The sequence below is a fragment of the Typopeltis vanoorti genome, chromosome 1, assembly GCF_054136105.1.
Source record: "Typopeltis vanoorti isolate ZY-2024b chromosome 1, IOZ_Tvanoo_1.0, whole genome shotgun sequence".
Taxonomy (NCBI): Eukaryota; Metazoa; Arthropoda; class Arachnida; order Uropygi; family Thelyphonidae; genus Typopeltis; species Typopeltis vanoorti.
This window is the reverse complement of record NC_143549.1, coordinates 68,319,894-68,333,814: the sequence shown is the minus strand read 5'-3', so window position 1 is coordinate 68,333,814 and position 13,921 is coordinate 68,319,894. Positions and strand designations below refer to the sequence as shown.

Sequence of the window (13,921 nt, the reverse complement as noted above, 5' to 3'; positions counted from 1 at the left end):
TCTTGACACCTTGCCATATGCCTTTTCCAGATCGACAAAACTTAAATACAGATCTTTGTTATATTCCCATGATTTCTCAACTATTTGTCGTAAAGTGAAGATCTGATCCTAACAGTCTCTATTTGGCCTGAATCCAGCTTGTTCTTCACCAAGCTTTTCTTCCACAATTCTTCTCAACTGTTTCTCCACCATTTCTGGGTTTTTTCAATAGCCTCCAGATATTGCTATCTTCTTGATACTTATTTTCTATTTCTTACCAAAGTCTTCTCATGACTTACTTGGCTAGTTTTACACAGTGTCTAGCTTTCTTATATTTGTGCCTGTATTTTCTAAGAGCACAAGCTGACTTATTTGTCAGGAACTTTTGATATGCTTTCTTCTTTTCCTTCACTGCCTCTTTAACTTCCTGTGTCCACCATGGAGTTCTGATTTTTCTATCCTTGCAGACAACCATACCACATGCTTCTCTGGCTGAATCATCAATGTTTTCTTCAGGGCTTGCCACTGAATCTCCAAAGTTTGGTTCCTGTTTTTCAAACTCTTTAATTTTTTTCTTGAATAATGTTTGTGTATTTTAGTCTACCCTGGGGGAGATCTGACTCCTACCAGGCGCGTCCCTTGGGTGGCGGATGAGGGAAACCCCAACGGGTTGCTCCGAATAAAGAATAAGGAGTCGTAATAAGAATAATAAGGCCAAAGGATGCAGCAAAGGAGTGGCAAGCCAGCTGCATTATTATGCCATTCAACCCCATGAATCAGGAGTCTCCACTGTGTCAAGAGAATGTTACTGCATCCGAGGAAACCGACGTGACTGATTCTAGATCACAGGGAGCAGTCGGAAAGTTTAGTATGTGGTCAGCCAATAGAATTTCGCATCTCTTAACCTTAAATATAAGGACACTGTTAAAAAAACCTGGAAAAATAAATCTGATAGAAAAAGAACTTGCTAGGATTAAATGGGACATTTTAGGTTTGGCTGAAACCCACTGGACAGAAGAAGGAGTTATAAATCTAAATTCAGGAAAACTATTCTACTCGGGCAGAGATATACATAGAGAAGGAGTTGCCATTTTAGTGAATAATAGTCTACAAAATGCAGTCATGGCCATAGAACCACATGGCCCAAGAATGATCGCTATCAGATTAAAAGGTAAAGAAAAAAATGTTCACTTTACAATTATTCAAATCTACGCTCCCGACCAGTCACATGAAGATGAAGAAATCGATACCTTTTATGATAAGTTGCGAGATCTAATAGACAAGACCAATAAGAAAGATATATTAAGAGTGATGGGAGATTTTAATGCCAAAATTGGGAAGTTCACCCCAGGCATGGAGGATGTTATGGGCAGGTTCGGAGTTGATAATAGAAATGAAAGAGGTGAAAGAATTTTAGAATTCTGTAAAGCAAATAATCTATTTATCTGTAACACCCTTTTTTTTTTCATAGACCTTCCCACAAATACACACAGATCTCACCAGATGGTACAACAAAGAACTGTATTGATTACATTCTAATCAAACGCAACTGGAAATCATCAGTGCAAAATGTTAGAACTTTAAAAACTCCAGACTTCGACACTGACCATGAACTGTTAGCAGCAAAAATTAAACTAAAATTCAAGTATCGTAAATCACGAGCTCCTATCAACAAAGTGGACCTATCAAAACTGAAAGAGAAATCTATGCAAGATAATTATCAGACACTAATAAGAAATGAGTTTAGAAGATTATCCAATGACAATATAGAAAAACATGGAATCAAGGTAAAAAAATTGTTACAAGTACTGCAAGAAACATACTTGGTACAACATCAAGACCAAATCATGAATGGATAACCCCTGAAATTCTAAATACTTTAGAAGAAAAAAAGAACAGCAAAGCATATATTAAATATAAAAAATACAGAAGAAAATAAACAACATTATAAGAATCTTAAAAACAAAATTGATAAAATGTGCATATCTGTCAAAAATAACTGGTTGGAGGAAAAAGTAAAACTCTGCAAAGAAGCTAATAAAAGAAATGATAATAAAACGGTATACAAAATTATCAAAGAATTAACTAAGATCTATAAAGATAAACCATTAACAATGAAAGATAAAAACAATCTAGAAACTGGGTCAATACAAAATATTAAAATAATTTGGAAGGAGTACTATCGAACATTATTTCAAAAAGAACAGGAGGAGGAAAGTATAACAGAAAAGATGATATATGAAAAGGCACCACCCATAACCTCAGCAGAAATTATAAATGCAATAAACCAAATGAAACTTTCAAAAGCTATGGGTAAAGATGAAATATCTATAGAACTATGGAAATATGGTGGCAAGGAAGCCATTAATTTCTTAATAAATTTATTTAATCGAATTCTTTATACTGGAGTAATTTCAACTGACTGGAAAACAGGAATTATTATACCAATTCACAAAAAAGGAGACAAAAGAATATGTGAAAATTACAGACCCATAACACTCTTAAGTCATAGTTATAAACTATTCATTCGAATTATACAAAAGAGAACACAGGTGCTTACAGAAAAAATCATAGAGGAAAACCAAGCAGGATTCAGGCCACATAGATCTACTATAGACCATATCTTCACCATTAATAATATAGCAGAAAAATATTGGGAATACAACCTGCCCATATACTGTTGTTTTATAGATTTTAAGCAAGCCTTTCATTCAGTTAATAGAAACAAATTGATTACTATCCTAAAAAACGTAAAAATGGATTCTGATATTTTAACATTTATTACAAATTACTATGGAGACACCAAAGATTTTGTTAAAACAAACAACATTAAAACCGAGAATTTCAGAGTCAAGAAAGATATAATGCAGGGATGCCCTCTCTCACCTCAACTCTTTATCCTCTTCCTAGAAGAAGTCTGTAAAACCATAGCCGATGAACCAGGTGTAAAAATCAATGGTACCAACATTAATCACATAAAATACGTGGATGATATCATTATTTTAGCAGATTCTAAACCACAGCTAGAAAAAACTGTTAATATTTTAAATGACTCTTGTAAAACTTATGGTATGAAAATAAATTTTCATAAAACAAAAATAATGAAGATAGGTAGAGAAGAAGAAAATATTTCTATAAATCTTGAAAATCACCTGCTGGAACAAGTTAATAAATATGTTTATCTTGGCAGTCTTATATCTAGTAACTTCAACAATATGGAAACAGTAAAACACAGGCTAAACCTAGGTTGGACCAACATGAATAAATTAAACAAAATATGGAAAAATAAAAAAATCCCAACAAGTCTAAAATTAAAATTAAATAAAACAATTATTATTCCAACGGCTACTTATGGTTCGAAGCCTGGAGATTAACTCAACAACCAATCAAGAAACTTCAAGCATTTGAAATGAAATGTCTCAGAAAAATTAATAACACCCACCTGATGCAACACAAGACTAATGATCAAGTCAGAACAGATTTAGACTTCCCAGATAATATAATAGACACAATCATTAAGCATCAACTGAGATGGTTTGGTCATATTCAGAGAATGGCCCCCTCATAGACTCCCATATTTAGCTCTGAAAGGATACATCGAAAGAAAAAGACCTAGAGGCAGACCAAGATGTACTTGGATCAAGCTGCTGAAAGAACATTCACATCTACCCAGCTATAGAGTCATGATTGAGATGGCTAAAGATCACGATCAGTGGAGAACCTTTCTTCTGAGTGGACTCAACCCATTACCAATCGGATGAGATGAGATGACAATTTTCGTCTACAGTTCACATCCGAGAGCTGCTCAAATTTTATTCGCTTTAAAACTTTCTTACATGTTCTTCTTTTCAATATGAAATCAATTTTATCTCTATATTCTCTAAGAGTACAAGCTGACTTATTTACCAGGAACTTTTTATATGCTTTCTTCTTTTCTTTCAATGCTTCTTTAACTTCCTGTGTCCACCATGGAGTTCTGATTTTTCTATCCTAGCACATACCTCTCCAGCTGAATCAATCAGGGTTTCTTAAAGGCTTGTCACTGAATCTCCAAGGTTTGGTTCCTGTTCTCAAACTCTTTCATTTTTTCTTCAATAATCTTTGTGTATTTTAGTCTACAGTTTACATATGAGAGCTGCTCAACTTTTATTCGCTTTAAAACTTTCTTACATGTTATTCTTTTCAATACGAAATTCAAATTTATCTTGCTCAAGACTAAATAGTGATCACTTCCAATTTCAAATCCTCTGTACACTCTGGTGTCCTGCACCAGGGAGAAAACATCACTATCAACAATAACATAGTCAATGAGACTTTTCTTATTCCTTGCCTCTTCTCTCCATGTGAATTTGTGCACATTTTTATGTTGGAACATTGTGTTAGTATTAACCGGTCCATGTCCTGAGCAGAAATCCAACAGATATTTGCCATTATTATTAGCTTTGCTCTTTTCTCCAAATTTTCCCAAAATATTTCTGTTTGTCTCTCAATCATTTCCTACTCTGCTATTTAGATCCCCAACAAGGACCAACTTTTCCATTTTCATTATGTCAGTTGCTTTTTCTAAAGCCTCAAAAAATTCCTCCACTTCTACCTTAGTAGAACCTTCTGTGGGACCATAGGCACAAATAAGTCTCATTGTCCAGTTCCCCATTCTCATATTTGTCCACATTACTCTACTTGAGACTGACTGCCATTCAAGAAGATTAGCCTCGTATTTTGTGTTGAATACTATGGCTACTCCTTCTTTTCCTTGATTGTCATTGCCTGAATATAACATTTTGTATTTATTGCTCAGAAAGATCTCACCAGTTTTGGTCTTTTTTGTTTCAGTCACCCCTATTATGTCGATTTGGTACTTATCTAATTCCTCAGCTAGCTCCATTTCTTTGCCATTCAGGCTTCTTACGTTGATAGTACCGATCTTTAACTCTGGTGATGTTGAGTTGGGGTTTGTTTTCAGATTTGTTCCAGTAGCTGACTTTTCGCTGTTCGCCCTGGTCCCTGGTGAAAACAACGGGGCCCTTGTTTAACCGGGCAACGCCCCAGCCAGCATGAAATTTTGTCATGTTGTACCATCATTTTTTTATTTTGGTTTAACCAATAAGAATACAATTTGGTTGGCTAAATCCGAAATTGCCAGCCCATCCTCGTTCATTCAGTATCCAAGTAGATACCCAACAGGGTGCACCACGAGAAGGTGAGGATTGGACATTAGGTCAGAAGCCCTGGTCAGTTCTCCGTATTCCTTTAAAGGCTATGTGGAGGTCTTCTCTCAGTTATACAGCTTTGATCCTTAAGCACCCCCCCCCTTTCTTTATTTTAATACTGTGCAATTATACCTTTTCATTTTTAAATCATTTTGGGACCACTCTTTTTAACAATCTCTTTCTTAAACGATCCTACAAATTTTGATATATGATATAAACGAAAATATATAATATAAATATTTATTAACTAACTGACTCATTTTTTTGTATGGGAAATTTCAATATAACTTCTATACAATTCGAAATTCTACACAATAAAAATAAACTTAATTATGAGATTTTTCAAATTTTATGTTTATACTGTTCTTTTAACTCATTTCTCAAAAAAATATTATTTAAATTTACCTGGTAATAGATCAACAGAATAGAATTGCATATTTGATCTTTTATTCCGTCGCCCAGTTGTCATGTACCCTTCTATAAAAATCCCAAATTCACCCATCCATTTTAGAATACTAATCACATATTTGGGATTGCACAGCAAAAGCCTCCTTAAAAATTCTCAGTGCTCTCCTGAAAAGAACATCTCACCTCATAGATGCTCCCTTCCTTATAGTCACTCAATTTCTATCTCAGAGATTCAATGTCTCAACACTGTGTCTATTCTATAGGTACTTCCACTGAACTAGCAGACATCATTTTTCCACTTTCTGTTAAAAACAAGAGCAGCAGCAACTGCCCAGCATCCCTTTCCAACACAATTGCAAACTCACTGAAGCTACTTCTCTTATTCTTCATTTATTCTGTCTACCTCTATCCTGTGGAAAAGCCTTCTTCATGAAGCATTCCCAAACAACTATAACCGGAAACTCCAAGGAAAATGTTAATAAATTTAATTTTCAATTCTAACAATCATTCCACACATAACTGATAACTGATATGCTTATAGGTTTTTCAACCTCTCTCTATACAAGATTTTATATATATACACATATAAATTCAAAGTTTATTAATATTAAAAAATCAATATCTACCAAATACATTTTAATAATCAAAAGTTTCATCTATAATCATGTTTCACTTTTATGCCATTTAATTTGTTCTAAGTAATTTCATTAAGAAATTTGTAATGAAATGGAATGTAAAATAATAAAACAATGAACACATTTTGGAAATTTAACATGGAGATGAAATTTAATTTAATAACATGCAAACAAAATGGAACTTAAAACCACTCACTTTACTTGATGCCTTTTCACTAACAGAATCCGCTACAATATTAGGAAATGGAGGTTGTGCTGTCAAAGGACTAGGATTTTCTGGAACCTTACTTGATGTTTTTGTTTTATTTTCTATTTCACAATTTTGAACTGAAGTCCCAATAAGAGCTGCATCCCGAAAATCTGGATGCTTTGTGTTGATGTAAGACAGTTCAATTGCAACAAGATTTTCTACCTAATTTTTAATTGAAATATTGAAGTCTGAGTAAAATCATAAGAATACAACCTACAGTACAATCTATTAAAATGAACAATTATTCATTAATAATTTCTTTTTAATACATTTAGTGTTTGAAAACCGTGCTTGTCCGTGATGAGTGAGAATTTTCAGTTAAAGACAGACAAAAATAAAATAAAAAAATCAAAGTACAGTTTCAGTTTAATTGTCAGTTTTATTTAAGTAATGCTGATTTGGTTTCATGTTGTAAACAGTTTTTTAATATGTTTACCTTACTTATCACATTTATTGGAGAATTCTGATCATTACAAATGGCTGTTTTGTAGGTTATCACTGATTTTGTCATAATGGAATATGACCAATGATAAGCAAGGATACGCACGTATCATTTTATCCTTAGAGAGCACTTAGTCACACTTCGAGGAAACCAATTAATTGCAACATAAAATAAATATGCAGAGGACAGTAGTAATTAGCTTATTTCTTACAGAGTGATGGAATATGCAGAATTTCACTGTTATTACTAGATATTAAAACTTGAAAAATAAGTATTTTTTCTCTATATTGATTCTAACTTAAAATGTTTTTCTATTGCTTTCTGAGATGGCATCGCTCACACCCTGTTCAATTCAGTAATGAATTAGAGTTGATCATAATTTAGAAGCACGCTAATGTAGTCATATGTATAAGATCTAAAGGAGATTGTGTGTGATAGAGTTTGATAAAAGTTTTCAATGTTTGTTTATAACGACAGAGAATAAATTGTGATTATTTCATAAGTGATTCAAGAGATATTATAGATGTTAGATGTGAAAACGTAGCAACAAATACTATCAAATAAAAAAATGGTCTTTTATCACATATAAAATGCACAGATTTTTTCTTCAGAGACTGATAAACAAAATAATATATAAGCAGTTTGCAAATCTGTTTCAACACTAATAGTCACAGCATTAACAAAAGTTTATAAACTGACCAGATACAAAATTAAATGCATGACTATAATATATTAGGCAACAGTAGTAGAGAGCATCCAATCTGACTAGTGAGCCAGCAAAAAAAATGCTTCAAGCCTTGAATACATTGATTACTTGTAATTTTCTATTTATATGGAAAAAAAAAAGTTTTGAAAATGACATATATTAAGCAGTTTTTTTTTCAGTTTACTATCATTGTATCTTGTTACTGATGAAAGAAAATAGCATATGAAATAAAAAAATATTAACAGTCTGGAATTACTGAAAATAGCATACAAAGAAACTTACACGTTTATACAACAAAAACGTTCTACTTATACCAATGGTGATCTATATAACTAAAGTAGGCCTATCAGAAATTGATCAGTGCAGTGTAACAAACTCCATAAAGTCTAATGGATTGAATGAGTGAAATTCATAGTTTAACATTTATTTTGAAAAGAATACTGCTTTAAAAAAATCTATATTTCCTGAAAAGAAAGATAACTGTCAAACTGAAAAAAATTCAGTCATCTCATAGCTTCATGACAATCTCATAAGTAGTTTCCTGTACTCTGATCAGAAATTTCTGGAAATGGGCAGAAAGTCATCATTAATAGTGTACTGCTGGTTTGTCATATATATATTACAGGTCTTTTAGCTCATAATCTTGTTATGCTGTTTATCTCTCATCTCATCTTCCTTTTACCCTCTTTTACCTTGTGGTGTCGAGGGGTTTATTAATCATCGGACCTCAAACTGTTCACAGGATAAGGTGGTCAAGCCCTATGCCCCGATGTATCCTATGTCCTGTAGTGTTGAGTTCTCAAGGCTGGTTTGCCTTGAGAACTCACCCCAGGATAAACTGGGGAAAACACCCTACTGTCCATGCCCAAGACCGGTTAACTTGGCTAAGGCTGAGGAAGATCCTTCAGCTCCTCATGTCACTGATGGGAATCGAACCCAGGACACCCCTCCCCCATGCATATGGTTGCGAAGCACACAGCCACTAGGCTAACAGAGCGGACATGCTGTTTATATTTATGAATTATTGCAGTAAGCCTTTTTCACAGAGTTAGAAAGTAAATTATACTTAACAAGAAAATTATATTAAATTGAAACTTTCATTTCCTCATACTTCAGTAAAGGGTGAAAGCAAGAATATAATTTCTTGAGACAAATGAAATTTATGTAATTATAGTCAAGACATGACTCACTGCGGGAGGTCCCACTCTCTTACACACACAACTCATCATGTCTTGACTCTAATGCATTCACTGTCTCTACACTCACTACACTTTCAAGCAATGCATTCCAATCACCCACCACGCTTCATGCAAAAAATATACCCCCCCCATAGCTTTCAGAGATGGCCTCTTGTTCTCCTTCTATCTCCAGACATTCTATGAGAAATCTCACTCACATTAATCTAGTAATTATTCCTTACAAACTTATATGTCTCGATCATGCCCCTCCCCCTCTTCCTTCTATCCACTAAGCTCTACAATTTGTACTCTCTCAATCTGTCCTCATATTACACATTCCAGAGACCAGAAACCAACTTAGTCAACTGCCTCTGAACCCTCTCCAACATTTCATTATCCTTTTAAAAACTAGATGACCAAATTTGTCCACAGTAATCCATTTGTGGAGTGATTTAAACCCTGTACAATGGACTCATAACATCCTTACTTCTAAATGTTAGTGATGTTCTCCATATCTCTGTATCATTTCCATAATCCACTGCGTTGTCCTCACAATTTTAACAAGACGTCCATGAAATTTCAAGTCCCTTTCCACCATTAATCATCCCCACATCTTTCATCTCCTCTGCATCCCATCTTTACTTCCCAAATTTTAAAACCTTATACTTTGCTACAGTGAACTGACAACACCACACACTTGCTCATTCAAACAGTCTATTCAAGTCTGCTTGTAAGACTACAACATCTGCTCTACTTCTCATAACTCCCCCTAACTTTGCATCATCTGCAAGCAACTGTATATCACAACTTAAGCCCTTTCCAATGTCATTTACATACAAAATAAACAATAATGGTCCCAAAACAGATCCCTGGAGTGTGCTACTAGTGACTTTTCTCTTCTGGGATATCACTCCCCTCATATACAATCTGCTGATACCTATCAGACAGCCTCCCCCCCCCCCCCCAATACAATGCAAAACGTCCATTTCACTGCCTTTCCAATTTAACTACTAGTTTGTCATGTGGCGATCTATCAAAAGCCTTTGCAAAATCTGAATATACTACTGTATGTGCATTCCATTTGTACAACGTATTTGTCATCTTGTTATAATAAGTAAGCAGATTACTAAAACACGATCTTCCTATAGCAAACCCATCAGTGGCGCACTCAGGATTTAATCTTGGAGGGGGCCGAGCACTCAGGATTTAACCTTGAGGGGGGGGGGGGGGTTGAGTAGATGGTTTGTGAATACACACTATGCATTGCATATGCACCTATGACTGAGCATCTGCAGTGATCGCTAATTCATAAGTAGTATAGAAATAGAAAATACGACACAACATAAATAAAAAAAAATGAATTTTAATTAGGAAAAGATTTTTGGAAACTTTTCTAGTGTTTTTTTCCTTTTCTTTGGGGGTGCCTCCCCCCTCTGGGTGCACCACATTCTCTTCTTTCATGGTCAACATGGGTTTCATGTTGACCATGAAAGAGAATTTCTGCTGCTGTCAACCCAGTTCTGAATCTTTGTCCTCACTAGTTTTTTCAGCACCTTGACCACAACTCCAGACAAGCAGATTGGCCTATAATTCAAAACCTTAGTCTTATCGGTCCCTTTATAAGGCAAAACAATTTTTCCCTCTTTTCACTCCTTTGGAACTTGGGCCAATCTAAGACTCATGTTGAAAAGGTAAGGTTAAAGCTGTTGTTAACTCCCTGGAACATTCCCTAAAGCACATATACCATCAAGTTTTACTCAATTCTTCACATACTTCCTGCTTACTCACCATCAGTGGTTCCTCCCCAATTCCCACTGCTCTCAAGTTCTGCATTATGTTACAATCCCAAGGATGGAATACTTTAATGAATTACTCATTTACCACTTCTACTATATCATCCTCAGTGTTCATCTTTCTCCCATTATCAGTGACCAACATCCTCCTCCTCCTCCCATAATCATTCTTCTTTCTACTGGACACATATAGAAAAAACTCCATAAGATTTCTTTTATCCTCATTTGCTACTGCTGCTCCGCATGTAACTGATTATTGACATTCATCTTGTGCTGCCTCCAACAATGCCTTTTTCTTCAAGATTGCATGCTTCACCTCTTTAGTCATCTATTTTACACCTACCTTATTTAATCTCCTGACCTTTGGAATACACTTAGTCATTGCCTCAGCCAGATAGTTCCTGAGTAGGAACCAAGCAGCATTAATTTCCTTTCCATCCAATTCCTCATTCCATGATATATCTGCACGCTGCCTCCAGAGCTTGTCATAATCATCCACCTTATAGTTCCACATATAACCTTTTCTCACAAAAGTCCTGATATGGCTGGCCACCACCCAAGTGATTACTTCATGGTCACTTTCAATAAATTGGAGGAAGATCTGACACTTCATTTACACTATTATCTTCTGATGTGATAATCAAATCTAAGATCCTTGATCCATGTGTACCTTTGTGATGTACTGCTTAAGATAGTTGTTCCTCAAAAACTCAAGAAATCCATTCTGGTTGGTTCCAAATGCTGTCTCTTATTCCAGTCTATATTACCATAACTGAAATCGCTCATAACGATAACCCTTTTCTTATTAGCCAGACCAATTTGCCTAAACATTTCCTTCTCGCTGCCTTCCACATTACCAGGTCTATAGCAACACCCTATCAAACATTTCATCCTGTCCACCTCCGCTTCAAAACTACTGTCAGTATTTGCTCCTGAAATCTCTACCCTAGATGGGCACAATTCCTATGCCATCATTAACAGCATTCTTCCTCCCTTTTTTGCCTTGTATGTCTACACATAAGACTACATATCCCTCCATCTCTATTCCTGTCAAAATGTCATCCTTATACCATGTCTCACTTATTCAAGCAATTTTTGAGAAATGAACTCTATCAATGCTACAATTTCATTCCCCTTGTTTCAAATACTTGTAGCATTTGTAAACATACACACTAGCTCCTTTCTGTGACTATAACAAGTCCCACTGACCTTACTTCTCAGATATGACTCCCCCCCCCCCAGTCCATTACTGATTTTACACTCCTCTCTAGACCTAAAGGTCAACCCCCCCCCCACATCCTTAACTTAATCTCTTCTTGTGCACTCACACAATTACTCCTGAAACTCTCATCTACACTTCTCACGCAGTGTCTCTTTGTCCACCCTGACCCCTCTCCCTCATTTCCCTGTCTGCCTTGTGTTCCTTCTCTCTCATTCTCTTCACTCGTGCCACTCACCTCTCCATTCACAAACTCTCCTACCTTATTCTCCTGCTCTTCCACAAAACCTCTTGCTTCCTCAGGTCTTCCATTCACTTCAGCTATAACTTTCTCTTGCAGCAACAGTTTCCCCAAGTGACTCACACCAAATCCATTCAAATGTAGACAATCTATTTTATACAGTTCTTCTGCCTCTCAAACTCATTCTTCCACACATTCATTTCTCCTCACACAACTCTGCTAGCATACTATTCATAATCTTTATTCACCTTCTCAACTCATCATTATCATACCAGGGCAATACACTGACTACCTTACCAACCACAGTATTATCTTTCACTCTCCTTATTAGCCTCCTGACATCCATCCTTGCATTCTTCTTGTTACCAGTCAAATCATTTGTACCAACTACTACTGTCAACTCTTTTGCTCATGTACTCCTCTTATCCAATGTTTCAATCATCCTGCTCATTCTACTGCCCAGAAAACAAACCTTGTGCACCTTTTTCACACACACCAAACCTCTAATCATCAAATCTCCATACATTGCTATTCCCAAATCATTTGATATTTCTTTCAAATCTTTGATACCATTTTTCTTCACATTTTCATGCAAATCTATAAGTCTCCTCAGTTTTTTTTTCTCACAAGTTTAATCTTTTGCCTCATCTTTACCAAATCCACTTTCATCTTTTCAATTACTTTCTCAATGCCATTTATGCATTTGTATTTTCACTACCTTGCATGTCAGCTGTCTTACTGCTCATAGTCACTAACTCGCTGCCAACTATGTCAGTTATTTATCTCATTACTATCTACACAGGCTACCTTACCACACAACATCACTAATAAATATAATTTATTATAATTTATGTTTACTTTACCTGCATCTTTAATACCACATACTGCATTTCATTTTACTGTTGATCACACAGAAATTTTAGAATAAGTGAATAATAAGTCCTCATGCTAGTAAAGCTACTACTATGCCAGAATATGCAAAACAAACTTTTTGAATTTTAAAATTTTTGTTTTTAAATTTTAACTAATAATAATCTGATAAAACTTTTAATCTGATGAATATTGTATTATACTGTAGCTTTGATCATCAACTAAGAATGACAAAAAGAAAGAATAGCACTCTCTCAAGAAGACAATGCAGGTTAAAAGCTCTATGGTTCTTTATGTTTCACTGTCAGAAAGAATCATATCAAGTTTGATAGCTATAGTTTTTAGCATTTAGTAGATTACCTGACATAGACAAAAAAACTACACAGAAATTTAAAGGAAACAGAAGTTTGTTTGGAAGTCATTTTGATTCTGTAAGCTAACCAATAAGTATATGAAAAGAGCTAACAGTATTTCGGAGAGGAATGACAATCAAATGTCATTTTGGAAAACAACAGTATGCCCTACTGATTTTCCCAAAAAATAACAAAATCATGCTAAAAAACCATAAGTCCACAGGTGACGCATACCAAGATATGACTGATAGGCCTAAAATACTGACAAACAGGAAATGACACTCCATGAGAAGGCCGTTTACCTCATCTTGCCATCAGATCTTAGAGAATGTTTGGTGATGCAATGCATAACACAGAGAGTGGCAGGCCAATGATTTTCATGAAAGAGTGCAGTCTACAAGTCTTTGTTAACAAAGCATATACATCTTCAATCAAAATAGTCCAAGGCACACAGAACAGCATTTCTACAACTTATCACTCCACAGAAACTAGAACACAGTCTGAATGATGTGTTTCAGTATAAAGGATTCCTAGCAATATTTCTTAAGAACATTTCTGTTTCTATCAAAACAGTTATTATGGGTAAATGCAGGACACCGCTTTATAAATTTCTATCAATAAAGGTATGTTTGGTTTA

At 35.1% G+C, this 13,921-nt stretch overlaps 1 protein-coding gene across 2 annotated transcripts in view; it reads right to left on the bottom strand.

Annotated features, from left to right (window-relative positions):
• Drp1 (dynamin related protein 1) overlaps window positions 1–13,921 on the bottom strand; it is a 265,058-nt gene that overhangs the window by 67,616 nt on the left and 183,521 nt on the right. For both annotated transcript variants that reach the window (XM_090391003.1, XM_090391012.1), the window contains exon 12: window positions 6,429–6,644. In XM_090391003.1, coding sequence (XP_090247129.1) covers window positions 6,429–6,644 — 216 coding nt within the window. The remainder of the gene's footprint in view (window positions 1–6,428; window positions 6,645–13,921) is intronic.